The following is a 27,237-nucleotide window of genomic DNA, read 5'->3' as shown; positions in this document are numbered from 1 at the left end:
TTTTGATCTGCTTTAAAGGGTTATTCAAACCTTTAACATTAAGTGAAACACAATTCAAAGGCATGTGAACAATGAAAATCAACAGTTACTTGCACTGTACATATAAACCATGAAACAAATGCACTTCCATTAAACTGAATCCCCTTATACAAAGGAAAAAAACATGTTGTATAAGGAGAAGACCAACGGGTCAGTGAGGGAGAGAGAGAACAGGAATGAACAGAACACCAGGATAAGCATAGCAATCTTAGATAGTAATCAGTATAAACACACTTGAAATACTATTATCATAAGAAAAGGCAATTAGTGAAAAGAAAAACATCTTTAATGCAGTCTAGGTAAGTAGAGCAGCAAGAAAAAGTCATGAAGCAGCTCAAGAACACAGTTTGCTTGACCGACAAGAGAGTATATATCAGAGTGAGTAGTCTATAAAGCAGAGAGGAACGAGAAAAAAAAGAAAGTAAAAGCAGTTAATAGAAAGAGAAAGAAGGAACAAGAGAACAAGAGCAAGAAAGATAATAATCGAGAGGTAAACCAAAAACAAACAAACAAAAAAAACAACACAATAATCATACTGCAAGGTGCTAATGGATCAACTAAGGCAGATAAGTAGAAATTCAACTTCAGAAGAATGTTGCTGCAAAAGAAAACAGGCAACCACGGTATAGTATCGTAATAAACCTGAAAAGGCAATTATAAAGTATAAAGAAATGGCAGGGAAATTAGGTCTCAAGACTCTCAAGTGACGTCGATGGTACTCGGTGAGATGGATTCCAGAAAGTCACCGAGAGCATTGGGATCAGTGAAATCCTTAGTGCGATTTTGGAATGGTTACCCGCATGCGGGCAGGGTAGAACATGCCAAAGCGAGCATTGAGGGTTTTAAGGCGAGGCCTGTACTCGAGAAGTTGCTTTCGTTGCCGGGAGAAGCCTTGCTCAGATCCGGCACTAACATAATGTTGCGACCTTCAAACTTCAAGGGAGCTTTCAATTTCGTCTTCTGCATGATTTCGAAGGTCTGATTGAAGCGGAGAAGGCTCACGATGATCGGTCTCAGAAAGTTATCCTGAGCAGAGCGCTGCGTGTTGACGTGATGAGCCGATTCAATCTCAAAGGGCTGAGAAAAGGTGATATCCAGGAAGGTAGGCAAAGTATCATGCAAGAACTTTATTAAATTTTGACCCTATCTCCCTTCCGATAAGCCAAGGATCCGAAAATTCTGTTTTCGGGCCCTATTATTAGCTTCATCCAGGTCTTTTTCCAGTTGCACCACGCGCTTAAGATGGCGCTGCATGTCTTTTCAACATTTTCTTCCGTAGCGTTTTGTTTAAGTTCTAAGGACGCCACTCTGGTGCGGAAATGAAGCAAACCTGTTTTCATTGTGGAGATATCTTGCTTGATGTTTTTAATATTGGTGTTCGTCTCAGAGACCATGTCTTTAATGGCACGAAGTTCTTCCAAAATCATATCCGTGGAAGTATCATCAGATTTAGGGCCCGGTTGTTTCGACGGAGAGGGAGGATCAATTTTAGTCCGTTTGCCGCTCTTCGTAGCTGACATTGGCAAGAACTGAGGTCAGCTTGCCTTTAGAGAGAGAAATATGCAATCGAGGTCGGATTAGATAAAGATTAGCGAGAGTGCTCTTGATTTTATCGCTATGCGTTCCTGGAGCTCTAATTCAAGCTGCCATCTCTCTTGAAGCTCACTAGCACCCCCCAGTCCAGAGAATGTTAGAATCCTTACATAGGAAGTTCTGACACCTTATTTAGATTATTGTAATTCACTGTACTATTCTTTATCAGTTAAACTGTCAGAAACTGCAGTTTTTGCAAAATATAGCTGTACAGTTGATTTTTTTTTTTTTTTAAGGAAAATATAATGAAGCTTTTCTACTGTTAAATAAACTGCACTGGCTTAGGATAGACCAGTGGCTATTAAACCTATCCTGGGGGCCCCTCGCCAATTGGGTTTTCAAGATATCCCTAATGAACATTCATGAGGAAGATTTGGGCATGCAAATCTTCCTCGTGCAAGTTGATGAAGCTGTCCGCGCAATGTGCGGCAAAAAGGGCGAACAGAATGCTAGGAATGATTAAGAAGGGAATCACGAACAGATCGGAGAAGGTTATCATGCCACTGCAGGGTCAGACCAGTGGTCCATTGTGCCCAGCAGTCTGCTCCCGCGTTGGCCTGTAGGTCAAAGACCAGTGCGCTAATTGAGTCTAGCTTTACCTGCGTACTTTCTGGTTCAGCAGGAACTTGTCTAACTTTGTCTTGAATCCCTGGAGGGTGTTTTCCCCTATAACAGCTTCCGGAAGAGCATTCCAGTTTTCCACCACTCTCTGGGTGAAGAAGAATTTCCTTACGTTTGTATGGAATCTATCCCCTTTCAACGTTAGAGAGTGCCCTCTTGTTCTCCCTACCTTGGAGAGGGTGAACAACCTGTCTTTATCTATTAAGTCTATTCCCTTCATTATCTTAAATGTTTCAATCATGTCCCCTCTCAGTCTCCTCTTTTCAAGGGAGAAGAGGCACAGTTTCTCTAATCTCTCGCTGTATGGCAACTCCTCCAGCCCCTTAATCATTTTAGTCACTCTTCTATAGACCCTTTCGAATAGTGCCATGTCATTCTTCAAGTACGGCGACCAGTGCTGGACACAGTATTCCAGGTGGGGGCGTACCATGGCTTGATGAGCACTGACTGCACAGGGTGAGAGAGGGGGGTGGAGTATTCATCTTTCCAGGCCCCCTTCTGAAACTGTGGATTGTAGTTCATTATAAATTGCCTTTTATACTTCTCACTCTCTATTCCACACACACACCCCTCACCTTTCCAGGCCCCATTCTGAAACTGTAGGTTGTAGTTAATTGTAAATTGCCTTTTATAGTTCTCTCGCTGGACTTCCAGTGGAAACATGGTGCTGTAGGCAACGGGTTCCTGCAGCTCCGATATACCCGACCATGGAGTGGCACATAATCGGCTTTTCTGCTCTGCTAGGTGGCCCTATTGAGAGTGGCTATTGGTCTGGCATGATCTACTTTTGTGTTTTCGGAGTTGGATGGTGTCTAGGCTGACCCGTAAGGACCGCAATCGGTGCAGACCGGCAGAGTCCAAAATGGCAGCGCACGTGGCTTCCCCATTGTCGGATTCTCCCAGCTCGCTGTGGATGGCGGAGGCTACCGTGGAGGTGCAAGGGGCTATTGAGGGGACCCTGGGCGATAAATTACAAAGGATTTTAGACAAATTGGTCTCTCTGGATCAGCGGTTTACCTCACTAATCTTAGAGGTGAAGGAGACCCAGCAGCATCTCAGCATGACGGAGAACTCAGTGCTGTGCCTGACCCAGGAATAAGCAGCTCACATGAGATCGTTAGCAGCTCTGCAGGCGAAGGACCTTGAAAATCGGTCCCGAAAGGAACAACCTTTGGTTCTTGGGCCTGCCTGAGTCCATGAAGGAGGTGGAGCTTGGGAAGTTTTTGGAGCACTGGTTGTAAGAGTCCTTGCTTCTTCCCCGGCTTTAGGTCCTCTACAAATTGAGAGAACACACCGCTTGGGCCAGTGATGGAAGGGCTCTGACCACTCGTGAGTGGTCATTTGTTGCCTCCTAAATTATTGCCATAAGGTTGAGGTGTTGCGGGTGTTATGGCAGGGAAGAAAGCTCCAGTATGACAACAAGCCCATTTTATGTTTCCAGGATTACTCAGCAGAGGTTTCATAGCATTGGCACTGTTTCTCCCCCTTCTGCACCTTGCTGATCCAGAGGAAAATCATCTTTTCTCTCCAATACTCTGCATGCCTAAAGGTGGTCCATATGGGTTGTGCTCATCATTTTGACACACCGGAGTCCGCCCAGAGCTTCATAGCAGTCCAGATCCATGAAGGCCCCTCTTGAGGGGCTGCAGAGCAGTGTGGGTGCCTCTCTGTGTGCTGGAGGATTGCTGGTGGACATTAGCTCTATTTGGGACCCTTTCTTTGGTTGTGGTTCCTGAGAGCATTACATTACATTACATTAGGGATTTCTATTCCGCCTATACCTTGCAGTTCAAGGCGGATTACAAAAGAGATAACTGGACATTTCCAGTGAAGTTACAACAGTTTTGTGTATTTTTTTGGTTACAAGGGAGGAGAGGTAGCTGGATTAATTCCGGAAGAACTTGCAAATTGGATATTAAATTGACTGTACGTTACAGTGTGATATAACAAATAGATTACAGTTAGAGTACAAATAAGATTACGTTACATTTCAGGGATCTGAATACTTGGTGTTTTGGGGAGGAAGAGTTTATTTAAGTGGAGGTTTTGGGGGAGAATTTATCTAGGAGGAGGGGGAAGGGTTGGGTTAAGATATCTGGATAAATTTTTTGAAAAGTAGAGTTTTGATTCTTTTCAAAAAGTTTTGAAGTCGCTCGTTGCCATCAACATGGCTCCCCCCCTTACTTTTCTTGTATGGACACTGTTGGGTGGTGTCCCGCTCGGGAGGGCTTGACGGGTATGCTGGGGGAGATCTATTTGGCTTGATATGGGCTGTTTGATTGGGTAGTTTGTAGGGTGCTGGTTTGTTTTGTGTTGCCTCTTGCCTCCTCTTCTTTCTTGGACTGGTTGGTGTCTTCTTTCCTTGGGGGGGGGGCTGAGGTTTCTTAGTTGGTAGAGTCTGGGGGCTTTACGGGGAGGTGGAGTGTTTTTGGACTGTGTCTGGGTGGTTGAGCGTTCAGGGAAGGGGGAGGGGGTGCGTAGGGCCATTATAATGGTGGTCATTTGGGCTTTCCTTAGGTCAGTGCTCTTTGAATTATCTTTTTCAGGACTTTCCAGGCGTTCGGGGGGTCTTGTGGCTGTTCGGTGGGGTGATACTGTTGGGTTCCCGCGGGAGAGTATATACAGCTTCTTGGAAGTGACACCCAGAAGGGTGTGTAACGGGGAAGGAGAGTGGTTGGGTTGGGGCTGGGGGGGTTGCAAGGGGATGGGGGTGAAGGGGGGTGACTTTGCACAGACTGGTGGGGGTATGGACTTCATTTTGGGGTTAGGTTGGAGCTGGAGGGGTGGAGGCTGGGCTGCCCCTTTGGTGCCCTTATGGGGGATAGTCATCTCTGTATTTTTCCCTTTGATTAGACTTCGCTGGAGTACACCTTAACTTTGTGGAATGTAGGGGGGATTAACTCCCCCATAAAACGTTATAAAATTTTACATTTGAATCACTCTAAAACAGCTATACTCTAAAACAGCTATTCTTACAAGAGACCCAGTTATCTTCTGCAGAACATGCCAAGCTCTGTACATGGTGGGTGGGCACTCATTTGGAGGCATCCACCGTTAAAGTGGGAAGGGGGCAGTGATCGTTCTTATACATAAAAGTCTTCAACTGATCCGTGATCCTTATGGTCGTTATGGTATTGCGTCTGTTTTGCTCCATAATCGGCCTTTGTTGTTGTTGTCTGCTCATTTTTTTCGGGGGCTTCACAACCAACTCTTGCAATTTGTTGATCTTCCGCTGCTTCTGGGAAGGACTTTAATGAAGTCCCCGATCCCCAGCTGGACCATTCCAAATCTACTGGAAGAGAGCTTACCAAGACTTGTATGGGGGTCCTAACCTTGGAAACTACTTTGGGGTTGCTCAATGTTTGGAGAGTGTTACTACCTTCATAGCGGGATTATTCTCACTTACTCTTATTTCACGGGCGCTGCTCCCCCAGGTACAGGGGGTGGAGATGGGACTCATTGAAATTTCTGATCACACTTGGGTGGGTTTTCATTGGACGTGGGGTGCCTCTTGGAGCAGTCGGAGGGGGTGGCGGTTTCCGTGCTATCTCTACCGTGATGTCTGATTTCAGGAGTTTTTGATGCAACAGTGTAAAGATTTTCAACACACTAATCAGCAACATCGTGAGGATCCCATTCTTTACTGGGAGACGGCAAAGGCTGTGTTGCAGGGAGAGGTTATTGCTTATGTGGCTCGAGAACATAAGCTGAGACACCAAACTGTACTTGGATTGGAGCGACGAGGAACCGTGTTGAGAAGTCAATATAGTGGTCGGCTGTCTCTTCCTCTTTGGACGCAGCTGTTGGAGATCCAACAGGAATTGAATGAGTTATTATACCTGGGCGCGAGAGCATTTTAAATTTCAACTATTTCGATTCGCCAATAAAAGTATCCGACTGTTGTCACATTTGGTCAATATGCATGGGCGGGAAGACATTACAACTCTTCGAGATTCCCGCGGTATTCTGTGTCATAGACGTGGAGATCTGTGGGTTCTTGTGGACATTTTTTGCAGACTTATATGTGGATCTGGGCTTGGAGGTCCTAGATGGGAAGGTGTACCTTGATAGTGTGGATTTGCTCAGTTTGTCTCCTAGGGATTCCGGAGCTTTGGAACATCCCTTTACTGCTGCTGAGGTGGAGTGGGCAATGAGGGAGAGCCCTTTGGGCAAAGCGCCGGGACCAGATAGGTATAGGGGGAGTTTTATAAATTACTGATGGAGGAGGTTGCACCGGTCTTGGCAGAAGTTTGCAACCTTAGCGTTTCCAAGGGTTTCCTCCCCCGGTATTTGAACTTAGCACAAATTATTGTTCTCTTGAAGCCGGGCAAGGATTCTCACTTACCAGAATTGTATAGACCAATTTCCCTATGAGGCTAAGCTAATGGCTAAAATTTTTGCTAATCGCTTGGCGCGGGTGTTGCCCTCTGTGGTCTCGGAGTGCCAAGTAGGATTTGTACGGGACCGGCCAGTGGCTAAGAATATCTGGCAAATTTTGCTGGCGTTGGAAAGGGTGCATCTGGAGGGTAGCCTTTCCTTGCTTATTAGCTTTGACGCCGAGAAGGCATTTGGCCAGGTGCGATGGGGCTACCTCTTCACGGTGCTTTGCACATATGGAGTGGGTCCTTTCTTTTTTAATGCGATTAGGGCATTGTATAGTGATCCTGCTGCGTAGATCCAGGTCAATGGGGAATTATCAGATTCTTTCCGGATCAGTCGCAGTACTCGGCAGGGGTGCCCGCTGTCACCACTCTTTTTTGTCCTTTCTTTAGATCCCTTACTATGCAAAATCCAATTCAATATTGACATCCGAGGGTTATTTCTGGGTGCGGCTCACTTTAAACTTGCAGCATTCGCTAATGATCTCCTGGTGTTTTTGACTGACCCCCAGAGCTCGTTGCCTATGTTGCTGGAGAGTGTACGTGAGTATGGAGATTTCTCTGGCTTTACGCTGAACTTAGCTAAGTTGGAGGCTTTGGCTTCTTTGGAACATCTTCAGGGGCATTGGAGGGGAGAATTTCCGTTGTAATGGGCTGGGTCTTCCTTTAAGTACCTGGGGAGCTGGCTGACTATGGACCTAATATACCTTTATCATCTTAATATCGATAAACTTCTTGTTGCTACTAAACAGCTTTTGGTTAAATGGCAAGATCTCCCACTCACTTTGTTGGGTAGAATCCATCTCTATCGAATGGTCTTATTCCCAAAGTGGCTATATATTCTACAGACTCTCCTTCTGTCTTTATTGAAGCGGGATGTGAAAGCCTTATATTCTTTGTTATCATGGTTTTGTTGGGGGGCGGAGACCTAAATTGCGTTGGTCTTTGTTAGTGGATCCTACCACGGAGGGTGATTTTGGTGTGCCCGACATCCTAGTGTATAATCAGGTATGTTTGTTGTGCCATATCAACAATTGGGTGTTAGGCTATACACTAATATTTCCTTGGAAAGGGACTATTTCTATCCGCTTCATCTTCTTTATCTCCTCCATGTCCCCTTGGCAAAGTTGCCATGCCTGTGTAGGAGTAGTGTTCTTTTTAGGCCTCTATGGGTGGTGTGGCAGCAGATTTTCCGATTGTGGCATCAAGACTCTCAAGTGAGTGTGTTCTTGCCCTTGGTTGGGAACTTAGCTTTTCCTCTGAGGGTTGGCCCTTCAATTTTCAGTGGTTGGCGGGTTCGGGGTGTTGAGCTATCACGGCATGTTCTGCAGAATGATGGGGACCTTCTTTCCAATAAAGACCTGATGCTGCGGGGAGTCCCTAGGGTTGGGCTTCCTTTTGCCTATTGTCAACTGCGGCATTATGTGGGCTATCTACCGGGGGGTTCCTTGGGTGGATATTTTGGAATCCGCTTCTGTGTTTTGAGGTGGATCTGGAAACTCTGGTCTCGATCTCTTATTTTCATAAACAGATCATGACCCTTCAGCCGCCCTTAGTTCAGGAGGCATGGCAGCGCAATTTGGGGTGGGACCTAGGGAGAGATTTTTTTTACTAAGGGTGTTGAAATGCACTGCAGGCCTGGTTTATAATGCTGACTTACAGGAATATCTTCAACGCACTGTCTTGAGAGCTTATGTTTCTCAAAGTCAAGCTTTTTATCTGGGCTGTGTTGATACTCAGTTGTGTTTGTGTTGCTCTGTTGAGGTGAATTCTTATTTTCATGGGCTCTGGAGTTGTGATGGGATCCAAGACTTTTGGAAATCAATGGATTCCTTTTTGCGGAAGCTTTTACTTGTGCCGTGCCTGTCCTGGCACTTACTATGTTATTTGCTCACTTCTCCATGCTCTCTGTGTACACTTCTGCAGAAAAACTGTTTCTTAGTAAATGTTTCATTTGGGGGAAGAAATGTATATTGACTTGTTGACTTTCTCCCAAATCACCCTCCTTTTGGTATTGGAGAAATAGACTACATGAGCTGATGGGCTGGGAAGCTCGCTTGACATATTCCTCTCAACACCGGAGCAGAGACTTTGTTAACACCTGGACTCCTTATTTGAACATTTTATCTCCTGAGAGTCGCAGCCATATATTGAACCAACTTCGATTGTATTCTGTCATGCCTATATGATATCTGACCTCAGACTGTGCATTGTTTTAGTTTTTATTGGGGGGGAAGGGGAGGGGGGAAAAGGGGGGGGTTCTGATTTTGGGGACCTGGGGGGGGGTTAATGTCTGGCAATAGCTGTGGAGGATATGAGAGTTCAGTCCTCCATGGTAGATAGTTTCTATTGTAAAACATTTATATTGCATTATGGTCTTTATCTGTATCTGTTTAATAAAAAAGATTTAAACATACAGTATTTCTCTCTATACTCCACCCTCTCTCACCCTGTGTATCTTTTATCTTTCCAGGTCCCAGCCTAAGGGCTAGATTCACTAAGCCCACTGATCAAGTTCTGACCATTTAGCAACCCCTTTATGACCCGATTTCCCTACGACCCGATTTACTAACCTCTGTCCCGATTATCCCCTGATTCACGCATACAAATGAAGGGGAATGGCATTCAAATGTAAGCAGGCAGCGATTCACTAAAAAAAATGAGGGACACCGACTGGGCTGACCGATCCATAAATAAGCGACCGCTGAGGACCAGTCGCTCAGGTCCTTTCCGACTGCCCTGTCTTCTGCCGCCCTGCTCTCTGCTCTGATCCTGATTCTCTACTCTCTGCCCCGACTCTCCTGCCCTTCCCGGCAGTGCAAGCCCATGGTTTTAACCTGCCCTTTAAAACCATGGGCTGGCAATGCACTTTTGCAAAATATATAAAAAAGGAATTCAGCAAAAATCACATTGCCAGCCTGCGGTTTTAACCCACGTACCCCACACCCCACATGCTGATGCACGCTGCCGTCGCTACCTATGGCAAGAGGGATGCCAAGTAAAGGCCCCAGACTGTCCTCGGTCCCCCCGTACCTTTAACAGAGCAGGAAGGGTGCTCAATCTTTCCTGCTCCAATGCCTCCAGCGACAATTCTGAGGCCTTAGGCCCCGCTCTGGTGCATCATGTGATGCACGTGGTGGGCCTAAGGCTCTGATTGGCTGAGGTAGAGCTTAATTTTACTTTTTTAAACTGGTTTTAACTTTTTCACGAGCCCGTGGTTTTAACCCGCTTTAAGCCTGCGGGTTAAAACCACGGGCATGCACTACGGGGAAGGGCAGGAGAGTCAGGGTGGCAGGAGAGATTGGGGCGAGAGCAGGGCGGTGAGTTGGAGTGGCAGGAGAGATTCAGGGCAAGAACAGGGCGGCAAGTCGGGGCAGCAGGAGAAATTCAGGGCAGCAGCAGGAGATCGGGGCTGAGAGCAGAGAAGCAGGGCAGAGAGCATGGTGGCAGAAGGCAAGGCAGTTGAAAAGGACCTATTTTTGGATCGGCCAGCCCAGTCGGTGTTGATTTTTTATTTTAGTGAATCACTTCCTGCCTACATTTGAATGCCGTTCCCCCTCATTTGCATGCGTGGATCGGAGGATGATTAGGACAGAGGTTAGTGAATCGGGTCGGAGGGAAATCGGGTCATAAAAGGAGTTGCTAAGTGGTCGGAAGTTGATCGGTGGGCTTAGTGAATCTAGCCCAAAGTTTGGAATTGGCAGTGGAAGAGGATGGTAAAGATAAAAGCAGTTTATCGGAGGAATGGAGCTCTTGGGAGGCGTATAAGGAGAGATACTGAGGGGCCTGTAGCATTAACACACTTGTGGTCAGAGTCTGTGCTCTGGGTTCAATTAACAAGCCCAGTAGGAAGAAAAGACCAAGAAGACAGGCTTGGAAGCCATGATGGTGGGGGAGTGGAAGGCTGAGAGAATAAACTTTATTTTCCATCAATCTGTTGTACAAATATTACATTAATACACAGGCAGAGCACTGAACAGGAAAAGGGTTTGAACCAGCAAATCCTTTTTAGATACAATCAGATATTTTAAAAAATGTATTTCTTTTCCAGACATAGCCAGGATGAGGTCACTGTAATACTAGCTAAACAGAGTCACTAGATTAGTCTGCTATACAAGTTGGAATCAGAATCAAGTTAGAAAACAAACAGATGGGTTAGTGCAGGGGTGTCCAACCTGCGGCCCTGTGAAGTATTTTGTGCGGCCCCGGTTGAGGGCGATGCAGTGTTTTCCTCTGCTGCCCCTGGGTGTTTACGGTCTTGCTGGCTCCCTCCTCTGTCTTGCTGCAGCGTTTGCGTGGCCCCAGAAACATTTTTTGGGGCCAATGCGGCCCAGGGAAGCCAAAAGGTTGGACACCCTTGGGTTAGTGTATCTGGTACCCACTGCAGAGTGCCTGCAGATCCCTGACTACTTTGTACAGATTTCCCTTTGAAATTATTCTGGTGGAATGCTGCTGTGGAGCCTCTTTCTCCTGGAGGTTGTGTAGATGCCCACCCTAAACCCACCACCACCACCCCCTCCTTCCCTGCCTATCAAATGGGAAATTTTTCAGAAGGCTTTTGCCCCAGCAAATCTTCCGAAAATGCTCCAGAATCCAAGGTCCTCACTGCCATTCTTTTGTTTGGTGATTCTTTTTTAAAAAGACTAGTTTCCCACTCTAGGGACTCATTGAACACTGTGAAAATAAAAATATTAATGGCTAAACATAAAGATTTCAGCCCCTTGGAAGTCTTTAACTGTCTCTTTCCCTAGGATCGCCCTTCAGTTGTTTGTGCTGCATTCATCTTTTGGGTCTCTTAGATCTCTTTTCAGTTCTTTATGCTGTATACGTGTGAGAAAGAACATTTTTGAAAAACATTTATTTGGTAAAATTGTCCATCCTTAACTCAGCTAAAGTACCGTATGTATCAGGTTCCATAACACCTGTAATTTTACCCAAATTCAGAGGCGGCATTCCTAGGAGTATCTTGCTGTATACTGTTTCCTCATTTTAAAGTTGATGCGTTATATGGTTGGATTTTTTATGGTGTTCATTGCCTTGGGTATGGAAAAGTATTTCTACTTTAATGGAATGAGATTTTCAACTCTCTACCTGCTATTTTCCGTAGGAAAATATGCAGAAAAAGCAAAAAAACACTTGGCGGGGGGGAGAGACTTTACTCCCATGGCTGTTTTCTGATCCACTTCCTAGTCATTAACCATTTGGGATTACTTCAATCCACTTTACAAAGGCAGGGTGAAAGACCTCTGCCACCTACAAATCATAAAAAAATACTGCTATCAGACTTATTATAGGACACAAGAAATACGATCACAATATTCCACTTTTCAAATTCTCCCACTGCCTGCCCATTTCCCATCAAATTAGATTTAAGTTACTTCTCTTAGTTTTCAAAACCCGCAACTCCAGGAAATCCCTATTCCTCTCTCATTACTTGACTCTCGACTCAATTTTTTCTGTACAGGGCCCTTAATGTTGGAATAAGCTACCCCTCCATCTTAGACTCACTTTTTCCCTACAACAATTCAAATCAGACCTCAAAACCTTCCTTTTCTCTCATGCCTACACCTAATTTTTCCTTGTTCTGGTGATGCCAACAGCAAGCCTACTCCTTCCCTAATGGAAGTTCTCCCCCAACTATCAGACATTGGGGTTCATGCTTTAACTCAGTGGTTCCCAACCCTGTCCTGGAGGACCACCAGGCTAAATGGGTTTTCAAGATAACCCTAATTAATATGCAAGGAGCAGATTTGCATGCCTGTCACTTCTATTATGTGCAAATCTGTCTCATGCATATTCATTAGGGTTAGCCTGAAAACCCGATTGGCCTGGTGGTCCTCCAGGACAGGGTTGGGAATCACTGCTTTAACTCACATCTCTTAGCTATCCTTCGTCTCGTATTTCTCACTTTCCCTCTACCCTACTAAGATTGTAACCGGCCCAGACAAGCTGTTTGATGGGCAGGGGAAAAAATTCAGAATAAACTTGGAAACTTGGAATAAACTTTTCAAAGTGTAAAGGAAGTCTCTCCCTCCCACCCCAAGTACTTTTGCTGCTGAAGCAATATGGCAGTTGGAAATTTGTCCCTTTTTGTGTTTACCAGGATTAGAAGTTTTTTAAAAATATGGAGCAATAAGGCAAAGAAGGCCTTCATCCAAAAAATAAATATGTTGAAGCCTCTATAAAAATCCTCTATGACCCTGTCAGATTTCTCCCTCACTCTTTCACTTCATGCAAGCCCAAGGTCATGAACTTTCTTCCACACCAATGGCATCCTTGCTAGTCAGCTTCTGTTCTCCATCCGTAGCAGCTTCCTCGCCTTGCTCCTCACTCTCTACCCGGCAGTAGACAAAGTAAAAACTGTCCCCTTGGCTTTGCAGCTCGGATTTGATCTCCTGAGGCCGCGATTTGAGTTCCAGCCTCTGGTAGCTCTCGTTTGTATAAAGGAAAATCCCATAGGCTTCAGGCTGGAAGACCTGGAACTTCTTGGCACACCGGCCCAGGAGATCTTCAACCGTATCTGAGGGACGCACCAAGAGAGTTTTTGAGGTACAACCATTCTCAGGGTCTTGATAGCCAATCCGCAGAAAGTTCTGAAATGAATGGAGGAAAACAAAAATGTTACACAAAAAAGAAAAAAATATATCAGGAGTTCAGAGTTTAATAAAGAGTTGGATGGTGAAATCTCATGAATTGTTGGCAAGATCTTCAGCAAGTCACAGGGGAAGTAATTTTCAAATGATTTTTCCCAGGGTAACTAAGCAGTTAGATAATTTCAGAGCTGACTGCCCTTCCTCTCTATAGGTAAAAGGACTCCAGCCAAAAAGGGGTGGAAATCCCTGTGTGTGCTCTGCATACTGAATGTACTTCATATCTATTACAGCTGGCAATTTTCAAATCTTTTTACAGGGGTTAAATAATGTTTTACTTAGTACATAAGATGCATAATACTGGGCAGACCAAGGGTTTACTGAGTCCAGCATCCTGTCTCTGACCATGGCCAATTGGAGTCAAGAGACCACAGTCAGGCACTGGCAACAAATCTGTTTCACAGAGCCGGCTAACAGTTGGTTAAGTGCGATATTCAGTACTTAATTGGCTATGGGTTACTGTAAAAAGATAGGACTGCTTTTTATGTGGTCCCATTATGCAGTCAACTTAACCCCCCCCCTTATCAAGCCGTGTTAAGGTTTATGTTTATTAAAAATCTTTATATACCGCTATATGGCCAAAAATGATCAAATGCGGTTTACAATGTAACTTCAAATATATAAAAGAACTCCATTTTAAATAGGAAAGAAAAGACCAAAAAAGCCCAACAAAATTTCTAATACATAATAAAATTCAAAACTATTAAAACCAATTTAAAATATTTACTTTAAAATCATATAATAGCCTGTATAAATGCAGACTGCAGTCCCGGTCTATCTCATCCATTTGAAAAGGCCAATGCTCATAGAATTCCTATGAATGTCAGAACTTTTATTGCTGTGGCTTGTGATAAAAAGCCCTAATGCAGCTTGATAAAAGGCATGGGGGGAGGGGGGGGGGGTTAACCGGCCAAGTGCTGATTCTGCCCCTGGAAAGCCCCCAGAATAGCTACCTATGAGTTTAACACTAACCAGGTATTTTCAACGGCACTAATCAATTAAGTGCTGCTGAAAATTACCTATTAACCCCCGAACAGGCCATATAACAATCCAGGAGCCAATTCTGGCCAGTTAAATTGCACCGAATATCGACCCTCAATGTTGTTGAGAAATTACAGATTAGAGAATTTTCTTCACTTTTCTCGCTCTAACAGTGATATTTTGTTCACCTGAGGCTTTGAAAGCAATCTCCCCTAATCCAGCCAGACCCTTCTACTCTGTATGATGTGAGAGTGTTTTTGCCAAAGGCTTTTCCCATTTTTCAATCGTTTTCCATAGTTAAATAAATAACTTTGTGGTGTCTCCAAGGCCGGTCTCTCTCCAGGTGACAGAGGACCAACTATAGTAGATACCCGTGAAATGAGTCTATTGAAAACTGTGCATCAGGGCATGTTGTTCCATGATGCACTACTTCTACACACATTTGACAGAGACATTTCAGGATGCTGTTCAGGCATAGATTGCAATGTGTATTATCAAACATAGGCACATATCCTTATAGAATGTTCAGTGTTTACTAAAATTTGCTATACAGTATAATCTCGTTATAACAGACTTCAAGGGACCTGGAAAAACAGTCCATTATATCCAGAGTTGCATTTTTTAAAAACTTTATTTAGGTCAACTTGAAACAACGTACAATCAATGAACAACAGTCACTGCACAAGCATATCAGCAACATCACTAACAAAACTCAGCAAAACATTGGTATGGCATAAAATGATTGCCAAAACCAGAACACTAAAAGATGTTCTAAAGCATTATGTCGTACTGTACTGGAAAGAAAAATAATCTGTCATTTTATTCTGGGCTGCATTGTGATACTATATCCCCAGCATGCCACGTGCCTTGTAGGCAGAGCCTGCATGTCCATTATAGCCAAACAAAACTACAGCTAAAAGCAGCTCTGGGGACCAAATTGTTTGTCCGTTATATGCAAAAGTCCATCATATGCGAGTCCGCTATATACAGTGATTTTCTGCATGTTTATAAAGGCAAACGGCCGGGACCAGCGGACCTCGTCCGCTATAGGCAGTGGCATACCAAGGGAGGGGGTGGTGGGACGGTCCGTCCCGGGTACAAGCCATGAGGGGGGTGCTCCCGGCCTTGGAGTCATGGCCCGGGAACTTCCCTTCTCATGGCCCCCTAAAGCAGGATTGGCAGCGCTGCCTCTTGCTGGCCGGCGCTGCCGCTCCTGTTTTAGAAGGCGAGGAGGGAGGGTCAGTCAGGAAGCCATGCAGTGTCCGGCTTCCCCCTTGCCTCCCGCACCTCCCTTTACCTGATTGCGGCAGAGAGCAGCCTGCAGAAAGGATCGCGGGTACTTTAGCTCCTGAGGCATATGGCAACCTGCAAGGATCATTAAAGTACCCGCGATCCTTTCTGCAGGCTGCTATCTGCCACAATCGGGTAAAGGGAGGCATGGAAGGCCAGAGAGGAACACATAGGCCTTAAGGGGGGGAGGACAGTCCTTCGGAGGGGTGGGAACAGGCCTTCAGGTGGGGGTGCAGGCCTTCAGGAGTGGGGTGTAGGCCTTCGGGGGGAGACAGACCTTCGGAGGGGAGGTACAGTCCTTCAGGGGGGGGTGCATGCCTTCAGGGTTGGGGTGTAGGCCTTCAGGGGGGACAGACCTTCGGGGGGGAGGTGCAGGCTTTCAGGGATAGGGGGGAGGGACAGTCCTACAGGGAGGGTGCATGCCTTCAGGGGTGTGGTATAGGCCTTCAGGGGTGTGCAGGCCTTCAGGGGGGACAGACCTTCGGGGGGGAGGTACAGTCCTTCAGGAGGGGGGACAGGCCTTCAGGTAGGGTTGCAGGCCTTCAGGGGTGGGGTGTTGGCCTTCAGGGGGGTGCAGGCCTTCGGGAGGGGACAGACCTTTGCGGGGAGGTACAGTACTTTAGGGGAAGTACAGTCCTACAGGAGGGGACAGACCTTCGCGGGGAGGTACAGTCCTTTAGGGGAGGTACAGTCCTTCAGGGGTGTGGTGTAGGCCTTCAGGGGGAGGCAGACCTTTAGGGGGAGGTGCAGTCCTTCGGGGGGGGGGGGACAGGCCTTCAGGGGGGGGACAGACCTTCAAGGGAGGGGGTCCTGGTGTAGAAGTACATGAGGGAGGGAGGGAGGGAAGGATACGTGCATATGCCAGACTTTAGGGGGAAGAAATAATGGGTCTAAAAACAGGAGTGGGAGAGCGATGGTGGATAATGGGATTTAGGGAGGGAAGGAACAGAAAGGGAGAGAAGTTGGACACAAGGGATGGTGTGGAGCGGGGATAGAGATACTAGATAGGAAGATAGTTGGGAAGAGAAAGGGAGAGATGGTGGACCTTGGGGTGGTGGGGAAGGAGGGAGAGATGCTGGATGAAAGGGTAGTTGAGAAAAAGTGAATCTGTGGATAGAGATGAAAAAAAAGGAAAGATGCCAGACCTCCGGGGGAGGGAAGGGAAACGGAAGGGGAGGATAGAGATGGACTGATGGATGATTAGCATGGAGAAAGAAGAAAGAAGGAGACCATGGCAAGCAAGACAACCAGAGCCTGGGACCAACAAGATTTGAATATTGACCAGACAACAAAAGGTAGAAAAAATAATTTTATTTTCTGTTTTGTGATTACAATATGTCAGATTTGAAAAGTGTTTCCTGCCAGAGTTGGTGTTAGACCGCAAATGTGAGCTAGGATGTAACAGAGAGAGGAAAAGTCCTTTTTGTTTCTTTATTTTGTTTACACCACAGTGCCAGTGTGGTTAGGAGAAGCCAAAGGGGGTGAAAAAGCTATAAAATAAACCCACCAGGATGTTTGAAAAAAACACCCAATTGGGCAGGAAAATCGAATTGAATCGAAAAACCAATTCAATAGGCTGAATCGAATCGAAATTTTATTTCCTGAATCGGGCGGCACTAGTTTGCACTACTGTCTTAGACTTTAGGACCTGGGAATGAGGAGGGATGGCATCCTCAGTACTTTATAATGCAAGTGGAATGAGGATTTGGTCAGACTTTTGAAGGGTCTGCAGAAGAAAAATATTGTATAGGCCGGAGGAAATGGGAACTTTTCTTCCTTCTATTTTTGTGAATGGCAAGGCTGAGGATGTCAGTGAGTTCAGTTAAAATATGTGCTTTATAAGAAAATATAATAATGTGTTTTATAAAGTTTATAAGCATTGCTGGCCTACCCGGTGAGGTGTTCCTAGTGGTGGTGGTGGTGGCAGCGTGTCAATGTGTTGAGAGGAAGAGATGGTCTGGGAAATTCTATTGAGCAAACTCCGGGCCCATTTTTACCCCCCAGTTAGTCCACTCCACTCAACTGGTTCACACACTGAGTGGGTCTTTGGGTGTTGTGCCTGGGTAGTTATTTTGGGATCTCTTCCAGTGGTTTGTCAATATCTCCTTGTGGTCCAAGAAAGGAAACTTTGTTAACCTTATCATTGAACCTTCAGAATATGTTTGTAACAGCGCTGCTTGTGTGGCATTAGGCTATGTAGTGATCGAAAGAAAAAAACAGACCTTTGCACATTTTTGCACTAGATGGTGGGCGTATGAGGAGATTCACATTTCCTGCACAGCTAAGTCTGTGTGAAGTTACCTTGTGCTGTATTTGACATCTATCAAGGTCTCTGTTTGGAAGGAAAGATCTAAGCTTAAAAATGAAGTGGCCAGAAGTTTATGTTATGTTATATTTGGAATAATGGTTACATATATGAGGTTCAATAAAATAAAATTTTCACTGCCTGTTTCTATTCTGACTATTTATTCCGTTTCATGGGTTATTACAAAAAAATATTTTTTTACATGGGGGGTTGTCAAAAAATGAGGGGCCCTGGGTGCCACATACCCTAGGTATGCCACTGGCTATAGGCGAGGTTCCGTTATAAGCAAGTCTGTTATAACGAGATTATACTGTACCACCTTTACTAACAGGTTAAAGTGGTTTGCAACAAAATCATAGCAATAAAGGATAAGAAAAGAAATCCATGACAGTCACAGACATCTAAAATAGCGATCACACAAAGAGAATAAATAAATAGGCAAGTAACCAGTCATTTTCAGAGGACACGTGTCTGTGTGCTTTTTGAAAACTGCTGCAAACTCAATGGGTGAAACATACCTGCAGTCAGTGGCGTAGCGAGAGGCGCCCCTCCCCCGCCCTCTTCTCCCCCCCAGCCACTTTCCCACCCCCTCCTGCAATGCGCCCCTTCCCATCCCCTGTTCCTTTTTAACATTCGCAGCGCGAGCAGCAACCCCAACCTGATGCAGGTCCAGGAAGTGATGTCAGAAGAGCCAAAGCCGGCGCGAGCAACAGGTTCGGGTTGCTGCTCGCGCCGCGAACGTTAAAAGGTATAGGGGAAGGGAAGCTGTGCGCGGTAGTGGGAGGGAGGGGGCGGGGAGGGAGGGGTTGGAGAGGAGGACGGGTGTTGGTGCCCCCACCAAGAGGATGCCCGGGGCGGATTCTGCCTCCCGCCTCCCCCCCCCCCCCACTTACTATGCCACTGCCTGCAGTACAGGCTATAAAGTAGGAACTATCCGTGACATTTGCTGATTCCTAAATTATCAAAAGGAAAATGCGGGGGGTGCTTTTTCTTGGAAATTTCATGTGCAGGAAAGGACAGGTCTCCCTTACACCAGAGGTGTGCAACCACAGTTCTTGAAGGCTACAACCCAGTTGGGTTTTCAAGATTTCCTCAATGAATATGCACGAGATTGATTGGCATGTACTGCTTCCTTTGATCTTATGCATATTCATTGTGGAAATCTTGAAAATCTGACTGGACTGTGGCCCTCTGAAGACATGGTTGCCCTCCTCTGGCATATACAGATCCCACCCAACAAAAGGGCAGGTTTCCTCTACATTGTAAATATTCAGCTCTTTGGCACAGCATTACCTGAAAATCATTGACAGAAGGAAGACCTTCCCGTCGGCAATGCCACAGCATCAAGGACCTCTTAAACTCCCGTGAGGGTGTGCTGCCCTCAATCGGCTGCTCATGGTACCCACGCAGTATGGAGAGGCTGGCAGACAGGCTGGTGAGATAATACCCACCTGAGAAGCACCAGAAACAAGCAGGGGTCAATTCTCATAGACTCACAGCACCTTTCATACAACCTGAAAACACCTCCCTCATTAAGATGGATTCAGATCTATGCTCAGCCCACCTAGCTCCTGCTGGACTATGGCAGTTCTCAGGCCACTCTCAATCTGAAAAATGGGAGTATAATTATTAAATACTTCAATCCTCACTAGAACTTCAGTATTCTTAATACAGAGAATTGAATAAATATCAAACCATTGTATGGATGGATTTTGTTTTCAGTTTAATGGCCTTTTTTTTTTTTTTTTTTGTAAAATCACATGAAACGGGGAGCACAGAGCACGTTGAAGAGCAGGAGTATTGCTAGCAGTGGAAACAGTGAAACCCAGCAGCTGAAAGATAAGTAACAACTCTTTTCTATTTGTTATCATCTGTTGCAAAGACTTATTAAGATCACCCACCTGTGGATTAATGCTGTGGATATGAGGAAGGCAGGGAGGTGTGCTATGATGTCACAAAGCCAGAGCTGGTGGAGTCTGCTGCTCTTATACATTCACTTGTTTGCTTTTCACTGAGCACATTTAGTTCAATTTAAGTTTATGGTTTGATATTTATTCAGTTCTCAGGCCAAACATAATTATATAAAGCCACTGGTGCTCAACAAATACAGTAGTTAGCATCTTAGCTTCAGCCAATCTCATGAATCAGTGGATGATCTACAGAGCCTACAGGGAGAATTACCCATCCCAGATGCCAGACTAACTGTGATTCATTCTGCTTTCAGGAAGAAGAATGGGGTGCGGTGTTTGACTTGGATCCACTGGTCCTCTGTCCTGGGATATTAATTCAAGCCTTCTGCTTGAGCATAAGAATAGCCGTACTGGGTCTGACCAATGGTCCATCAAGCCCAGTAGCTCGTTCTCATGGTGGCCAATCCAGGTCACTAATATCTGGACAAAACCCAAGGAGTAGCAATATTCCATGCTACCAATTCAGGGCAAGCAGTGGCCATGGGGTTGGGCCTGGCCCGCCCAGGTTGGGCTTAGGCTCCCCCTACCCAGCAGAAAAGGACTTTGACTTCACAGGCCGCCGGCAGCAGTTCCTATATGCTGCCAGTGGCTGACCCAGAAGCCTTCCTTCTGATGTATTTGCATTTTGAGTCAGAGAGGCTTCTGGGTCAATTGCTGGCAGCGTGTAGAAACTGCTGCCGGCAACCAAAAAAACACCGTAAGAGGCAAAGCTACACAGTTTGGGAAAGTGGGAAGGGAGGGAAAGATGAGAAGGGAGGAAAAGAGAGTGGTGGGGCAGAGAAAACTTTGTGCCCGTCCACTCTGGGCTCAGGCCCACCCACAATTGGCTGTCTGGCTATGCCACTGCTTCTGCTCTGTCTTTCTGCAGGACCCTATGCAAGTTGCTCTTTCACACATCAGTTCTTATCCTCAGCTCTGTCCCTACCTCTGTGTATGTCCTTAGGGGAGTCATTTAACTTTCTGCATCTCAATTCTAATACCTGTCTTTGTACCTGATTCTGTGTTTGACCTTAGGGCAGTGATTCCCAATCCTGTCCTGGGGGAACCCTAGCCAGTGAGGTTTTCAGGATATCCACATTGAATATGCATGAATCAACTTGCATACACTGTCTCCTTGATATGCAATTCAATCTCATGCATATTCACTGTAGATATCCTGAAAGCCTGACTGGCTAAGGTTCTCCCCAGCACAGGTTTGGGAACCTCTACCTTAGGGGAAACCACTTCATCTCGCTCAGTTCTGCTTCTGGGTAGTGCCTCTGATTCGGGCAGGTCACACTGTTTTCCTAGACTTCAAGTTCAACCGGCTCAAAATCAAGGAAAAATTCTTGCAGCCTGGGTGGTTGGGAGATCTACTTAGGTAGAGAATGACACGGTGAAAAAATTGGTCCCCGTCACCGCCCCGTCCCCGTCTCACCATCCCCGTCACCGCCCCGTCCCCGTCTCACCATCCCCGTCACCGCCCCGTCCCCGTCTCACCATCCTCTTCACCGCCCCGTCACCGCCACTGCCACCCCATTCACCGCCCCGTCACCGCCACTGCAATCCCATTCACTTTTCTTTATTTACGTATAAAGGAAACATTCTTTAAAACTTTAAAACTTTAAAACTTAGTTAAATATTAGTTAATAACTATACAAAAACAAAACACGCAGAGAAAAAATTAATTAATATAAATTCTCAAAACTGACACATTTTGATCACTAAATTTAAAATAGTTATTTTTCATACAGTTTTTCAATCACTAATCTTCCACCACCCCTGGGGCTAGCAATGCAAAAACAAACACGACATGTACTTTAAATGGCTGCAAGTCTCCCCTCCCCCCAGCGATCACGGCAGGAGGGCACCCAACCCCTCCTGTAGACCCCCCCCCAACGGCCCTCCAGACAATCGCAGCAGAAGGGTACCCAACCCCTCCTGCCGGTCCTCCCAATGGCCTCCCCTAAGATCGCCGGCAGGAGGGTACCCAACCCCTCCTGCTGGACCCCCCCCAACGAACCCTCCCACCCCGGAACCCCCTTAGTCTTACTTTCCAAGTTGGACCGGACGGCTCCTCACACGTATGGCCAGCAGGCTTGCCTCCGTCCAAATGAGGCGGGCCCGCCCCTACCCTGCCCAACCCACAGGATCCTAGGGCCTGATTGGTCTAGGCACCTAAAGCCACTCCCGCTATAGGAGGGGCCTTAGGTGCTTGGGCCAATCAGGCCCTAGGATCCTGTGAGTTAGGCAGGGGAGGGGAGGGGCGGGCCCGCCTCATTTGGACGGAGGCAGGCCTGCTGGCCAGACGAGCGAGGAGCTGTCCGGTCCAACTTGGAAAGTAAGACTAAGGGTGGTGTTTCGGGATGGCGGGGTTTGTTGGGGGAGGGACCGGCAGGAGGGGTTGGGCACCCTCCTATTGGCGATATAGGGGGCCGTTGGGGGTGCCGGCAGGAGGGGTTGGGCACCCTCCTACCAGTGAGGGCGATCGTCGGGGAGGGGGGGGGGGCGGGTTCTATTGGCAGGAAGGGTTGATCTGACAAATGAGGAGCACGGTGAAAACACAGGTAAATTGCGGTTCCTAGAGGGGGGGACATTGGCCTGCGGGGACAAATCTATTCACCGTTTTTGCGGTCGGTGAAAGGATTTGTCCCCGCGTCTGCGGCGATTTGCTAATGAGGTCACCATAACCCGCAGCCAAACCGCAGCCACGCAGCGGTTCGCTGCGGGGATCGCTCCCCGTGTCATTCTCTATACTTAGGTACTGCCAGGCTATACATTTTGATGAGTCTCTTCTTGTGCCATTTTAGCAGATGTTCTATATAACTGACTCAATCACTTTGGGAAGCTTCCATGAGATTCTAAACAAAAGCAGTAATTTCCTCTGTGCTGAGGGATTGATCAGTTCCCTTACCCTCACCCAGGAGAAGCAATGGGTCCAGCAGCTCCATCATGTACTCCACTTCCAGCAGGAGTTCAGGAATATCACACAGAGCCAAGACGTAGGATAAGACAGGCAGGAAGTCATCTGCCCCATACGTGTCATCTGCACATAGACAAGAAACAGTGAAAATGGTGAGCTATCTCATCGCTGTTGGGTGACCAAATCCCTGAAGCAGAAGGGATATCCCCAGAAAGTTTTCTTTTGAGCTGGCATGCTAGTGCATTGTGGCATTTGTACAAGGTCAGTGCAAGAGAGAACATAAGAACGTAAGAATTGCCGCTGCTGGATCAGACTAGTGGTCCTTCATGCCTAGCAGTCCGCTCACGCGGCGGCCCTCTGGTCAAAGACCAGCACCCTAACTGAGACTAGCCCTACCTGCGTATGTTCCAATTCAGCAGAAACTTGTCTAACATTGTCTTGAATCCCTGAAGGGTGTTTTCCCCTATGACAGACTCTGGAAGAGCGTTCCAGTTTTCTACCACTCTCTGGGTGAAGAAGAACTTCCTTACGTTTGTACAGACTCTATCCCCTTTCAATTTTAGAGAGTGCCCTCTCGTTTTCCCTACCTTGGAGAGGGTGAAAAACCTGTCCTTATCTACTACTTATCTACATATTCTGTTATTGAACTAGGGCAGTGTATCATAAACTGTGTGCCACAGCACACTTGTGTACCTCTTGAGATTTCAGGTGTGCCGCGACATACTGGGGAGGAGGAGAGGCATGGTGAAAGACACATCCTGTAGGCAATCAGCCGGCACCAGCACCTCTCTGCACCTCTTCCCAGCTGGTACCTCCGCACTGGTGGCTCAGGGCCCATCTGGAGAGCCTTCGCGCATGTGCAGATGTTCACGTGATGACATCACGAAGGCATGTGACATCATCACGATGACGTCCATGCACTTCCAGATGCCTCGAGCCATGGCCACTAAGTTTAATGTGCCACAGCTTGACAAAGTTTGCGGGACACTGAACTAGAGGTAAGATCTGGCCTCTCACAGCCCCTCTTTCCTTCCCCCACGGGCCACTTTTACCCCCTCTTCTACAAAGCCGCGCAGTAATGGCCCCGAAGTCCAAAGTGATTTAAAGAGCTTCGGGGCCATTACCATGCAGCTTTGTAAAAGAGGGGGTTAGTGATACTCTGAGTTCGGAGTCAGGGGCTCAGGAGGGAAAAGAATCCTTCACACAGTACCTGAATGTGTCGTCATGGAGGTGTAGATAAGTTTGCTGGCCTGCAGGAGGAGAAACATCTTGTCTGTGGGTGAATAACTTTTCCTTATCTTTAGAAGCTTCAGGCGAATCTTCTCCAATCCTTGGGCATCAGGAAGGCCTGCCCGGACCTCAAGAGCCTGGGGCCCCTTCTGCTGTACTAGCTGCAGGTTTTCTTGGAGCTGATGGAGGGAGCCATCTTGTGTGAGGAGCCTCCGCAGCCAGGAGTCCAAATGTAGTTTGAGAGGCTTCAGGATGCAGCGGTGAGTGGCCTTCTCCAGGACACGGTCTGGGGGTGGTGGAGAAGAATGGAAAAATCCAGAACATAAGAAAAGCCTTACTGGGTCAGACCAATGGTCCATCAAGCCCAGTAGTCCATTCTCACGGTAGGCAATCCAGGTCACTAGTACCTGGCCAAAACCCAAGGAGTAGCAATATTCCATGCTACTGGTACAGTATAAAGCAGAATATCAAATATAGGCCTGCTTATGTATTCCCAGCCCCCAAATTATCATTTATTTTCATTTTGCCCCTCCCACACATGCCAAACACATTCCAAATGCCTGGAAACCCTTGATATTCACACTTTGATGTACTTATTTAATTATTTATACAAATTATAGTCTGCATTATCTAAAAATCTAAGCGTCTTACAACTTAAAAACATAATCAATAAAAAACAATAATAAAAAACATAAAAATTACAATTAAACCCAATAATCAGTACATAAATCTTGCATTTGAGCAAATTTGCTCATTCCTTAAGTGTTTCCATTTCCTTATCAATACATAAATATTTTGTTCATGTATGATATTTCATAATCTATTGAAAGCCTCTTTCAATAGAAGTGATTTTAACATCTTCCTGAAAGTGATGGTATTATTTATGCGGCAAATCTCTGTTGACCCTCCCATAAATACCGCTGCTACCCCAACCACAGCAAATCATTGCACCAGGTTCCAAAAGATCATACCCCAGTCCTGATCAATCTTCCCTCTCACCTTGGTCTGCCTCTGTCAGCAGGGTGGCCAGGAGTACTTCTAACTCTGCACTGTCCTGCAGGAAGCTCTTGGCCTGTGTCAGAAACTGCCGCACACTTCCCAGCAGTCCTGGTGTCTCCCCCTGCAGTTCCATGCGCATCAGGCGTAAGAAGTCCTGCACCAGGTTCCCAAAGCCAGTCTCCCGATCCTGTGCCATCTCCTCTGCTATCCTCAGCAACTTTTTCTCTGGTGACAGGAAGGACAGAAAGACCTCGCTCACTGCCCGTAAGGGCACTCGTACCCTGCGTTCCAGCTGTGAACTTTTCCTACGTGGCTGTGGTGAGGCATGCTGGTGCCGCAGAGATGGTGCTTCCACCTCCTCCAGACTACTCAGGGAGCTGCTGTCCACTTCCTGAAGGGAAGGGAGCCTTTGACACTCAAACTCCATCCCTTCAATGCTGTCCTCAGAGTGAGCTTCTGACAACTGTTCCTCTGGCCCGCCCACCCTAGCAGGTTTGGGGATCTGGTATTCCTCCTCCAATGTGGGAGACAGGGCCTGTGGAGCTCCATTGCCCTCTTCCATGCTCCCCTTGCTCAGTTTTCTTCTAAGCCGGACTCGGAAAGAGATCCGGGGTTGCTTATAGTCCTGTCTGCCATTTGGTTCTCGCTGTGGTAGGGGTGGGGGCACAATTTTGGCAAGCTCCTTCTGTCTCTGCAGCTCTGCAGCAGGGATGGGGGGAGGAGGGTTAAGTGGAGGAGACAGGGGGCTGGAATTCTCTGTGGAGACCCGCACCTTGAAGCTTCTCTGGAATTGGGAGCGCTTGACCCCACTGCTGCTGTTGCTGCCACTACCAGTATTCCCCAGGCCTTGCTCCTGGAAGAGAGGATTAAAGAAACAGAGGGCACCATTGCCTGTCCCCCGATCCAGCTCCAGGGGGCCACGGGTCTTTAACGGATGAAAGAAGTTGAAGGCAGATTGCTGAGAAGCTAAGCAATCAGAGACGTTGATGGATATAGGAAGACTTGTGTTTGGGGTATCATTACTACCGGTAATTGGCTCTTTGGCATTTAGGGAGGAGTTCCAGAATTCTGCAGGGTGATGATAGAGGTAGGAAGAGGAATAGACAAAGAGAGGGTTGGACAAAAAGAGAGAGATAAGATACCAGAATTAAAATTTAGACAAAATCAGGTTGAATTTATTCAATGTCTGCTCTACAAAATGGTTCTCCACGTGCTTCCTGGCTTGAACACCTTTGAAAGAGTAACAGAGCCTGCAGACATAAGCCATAATCCTGACCAGCCACTGAGGGGTCCCAAGATGTCACATTGCCCCCAGCTCTGTACCTCAGTGAGCAGCCCTAACACCACAGAATTATTAACACTGACAGAAAGAAGGGTTTGGGGAGCACAAATAATCATTGATAGTGTTGTGTATGCCAACGTGGAAAAGCTGAATTCAGTTTTCAGGCTAGGCCTTTGCTCAGTGCTCCCTCAGTCTAATCCAGGGGTGTCCAATGTCGGTCCTCGAGGGCCGCAATCCAGTCGGGTTTTCAGGATTTCCCCAATGAATATGCATGAGATCTATTAGCATACAATGAAAGCAGTGCATGCAAATAGATCTCATGAATATTCATTGGGGAAATCTTGAAAACCCGACTGGACTGCGGCCCTCGAGGACCGACATTGGACACCCCTGGTCTAATCAGAACTGGGCCAGATATAGAGGAATAGCCTAATGCAGGGGTGGGCAACTCCAATCCTCGAGGGCCAGAATCTAGTCGGGTTTTCAGGATTTCCCCAATGAATATGCATGAGATCTATTTGCATGCACTGCTTCCAATGCATATTCATTGGGGGAATCCTGAAAACCCAACTGGATTCCAGCCCTCGAGGACCGGAGTTGCCCACCCCTGGCCTAGTGGTTAAAGCAGTGCTGAGATTACAATGATATAAATAATACCACTATATAAATCACTGCTGATACTACTGTGGTATAAATAACACTAATACTGTGTATAGTTCTAAAGTCCACATTCTTCAGGATATAAACCAGGGGTCCCCAAAGTCCCTCCTTGAGGGCCAAATCCAGTCGGGTTTTCAGGATTTCCCCAATGAATATGCATGAGATCTATGTGCAAGCACTGCTTTCAAAGCATATTCATTGGGGAAATCCTGAAAACCCGATTAACACAACAGAACCCAATTAACACAACAGAAACAAGGGCTTTTTACAGTACTGCTCTGAAGCAAAATCTCAATGCTGATGTATTCCATGCTTAAACATGAAGGAGGACCTGCT

General features: G+C 46.6%; 1 protein-coding gene across 3 annotated transcripts in view; it reads right to left on the bottom strand.

Moving 5' to 3' along the window:
• Positions 1 to 10,537: 10,537 nt before the first annotated feature.
• The window catches only part of RIN1 (Ras and Rab interactor 1), a 52,690-nt gene continuing 35,990 nt past the window's right edge, over positions 10,538 to 27,237 (bottom strand). For 2 of the 3 annotated variants that reach the window (XM_033957243.1, XM_033957245.1), the window contains exons 7-11: positions 24,960 to 26,027; positions 23,941 to 24,246; positions 22,722 to 22,853; positions 19,152 to 19,309; positions 10,538 to 13,225 (exon numbers count right to left, since the gene is read on the bottom strand). In XM_033957243.1, the coding sequence (XP_033813134.1) occupies positions 12,878 to 13,225; positions 19,152 to 19,309; positions 22,722 to 22,853; positions 23,941 to 24,246; positions 24,960 to 26,027 (2,012 nt within the window). In that variant the 3' untranslated portion in view covers positions 10,538 to 12,877. The remainder of the gene's footprint in view (positions 13,226 to 19,151; positions 19,310 to 22,721; positions 22,854 to 23,940; positions 24,247 to 24,959; positions 26,028 to 27,237) is intronic. The other variant, XM_033957244.1, reaches the window with a different exon arrangement.

This window comes from Geotrypetes seraphini, chromosome 8 (genome assembly GCF_902459505.1).
Source record: "Geotrypetes seraphini chromosome 8, aGeoSer1.1, whole genome shotgun sequence".
Taxonomy (NCBI): domain Eukaryota; kingdom Metazoa; phylum Chordata; class Amphibia; order Gymnophiona; family Dermophiidae; genus Geotrypetes; species Geotrypetes seraphini.
Note: the sequence above shows the minus strand (reverse complement) of the source record. Positions and strands in the feature narration are given on the sequence as shown.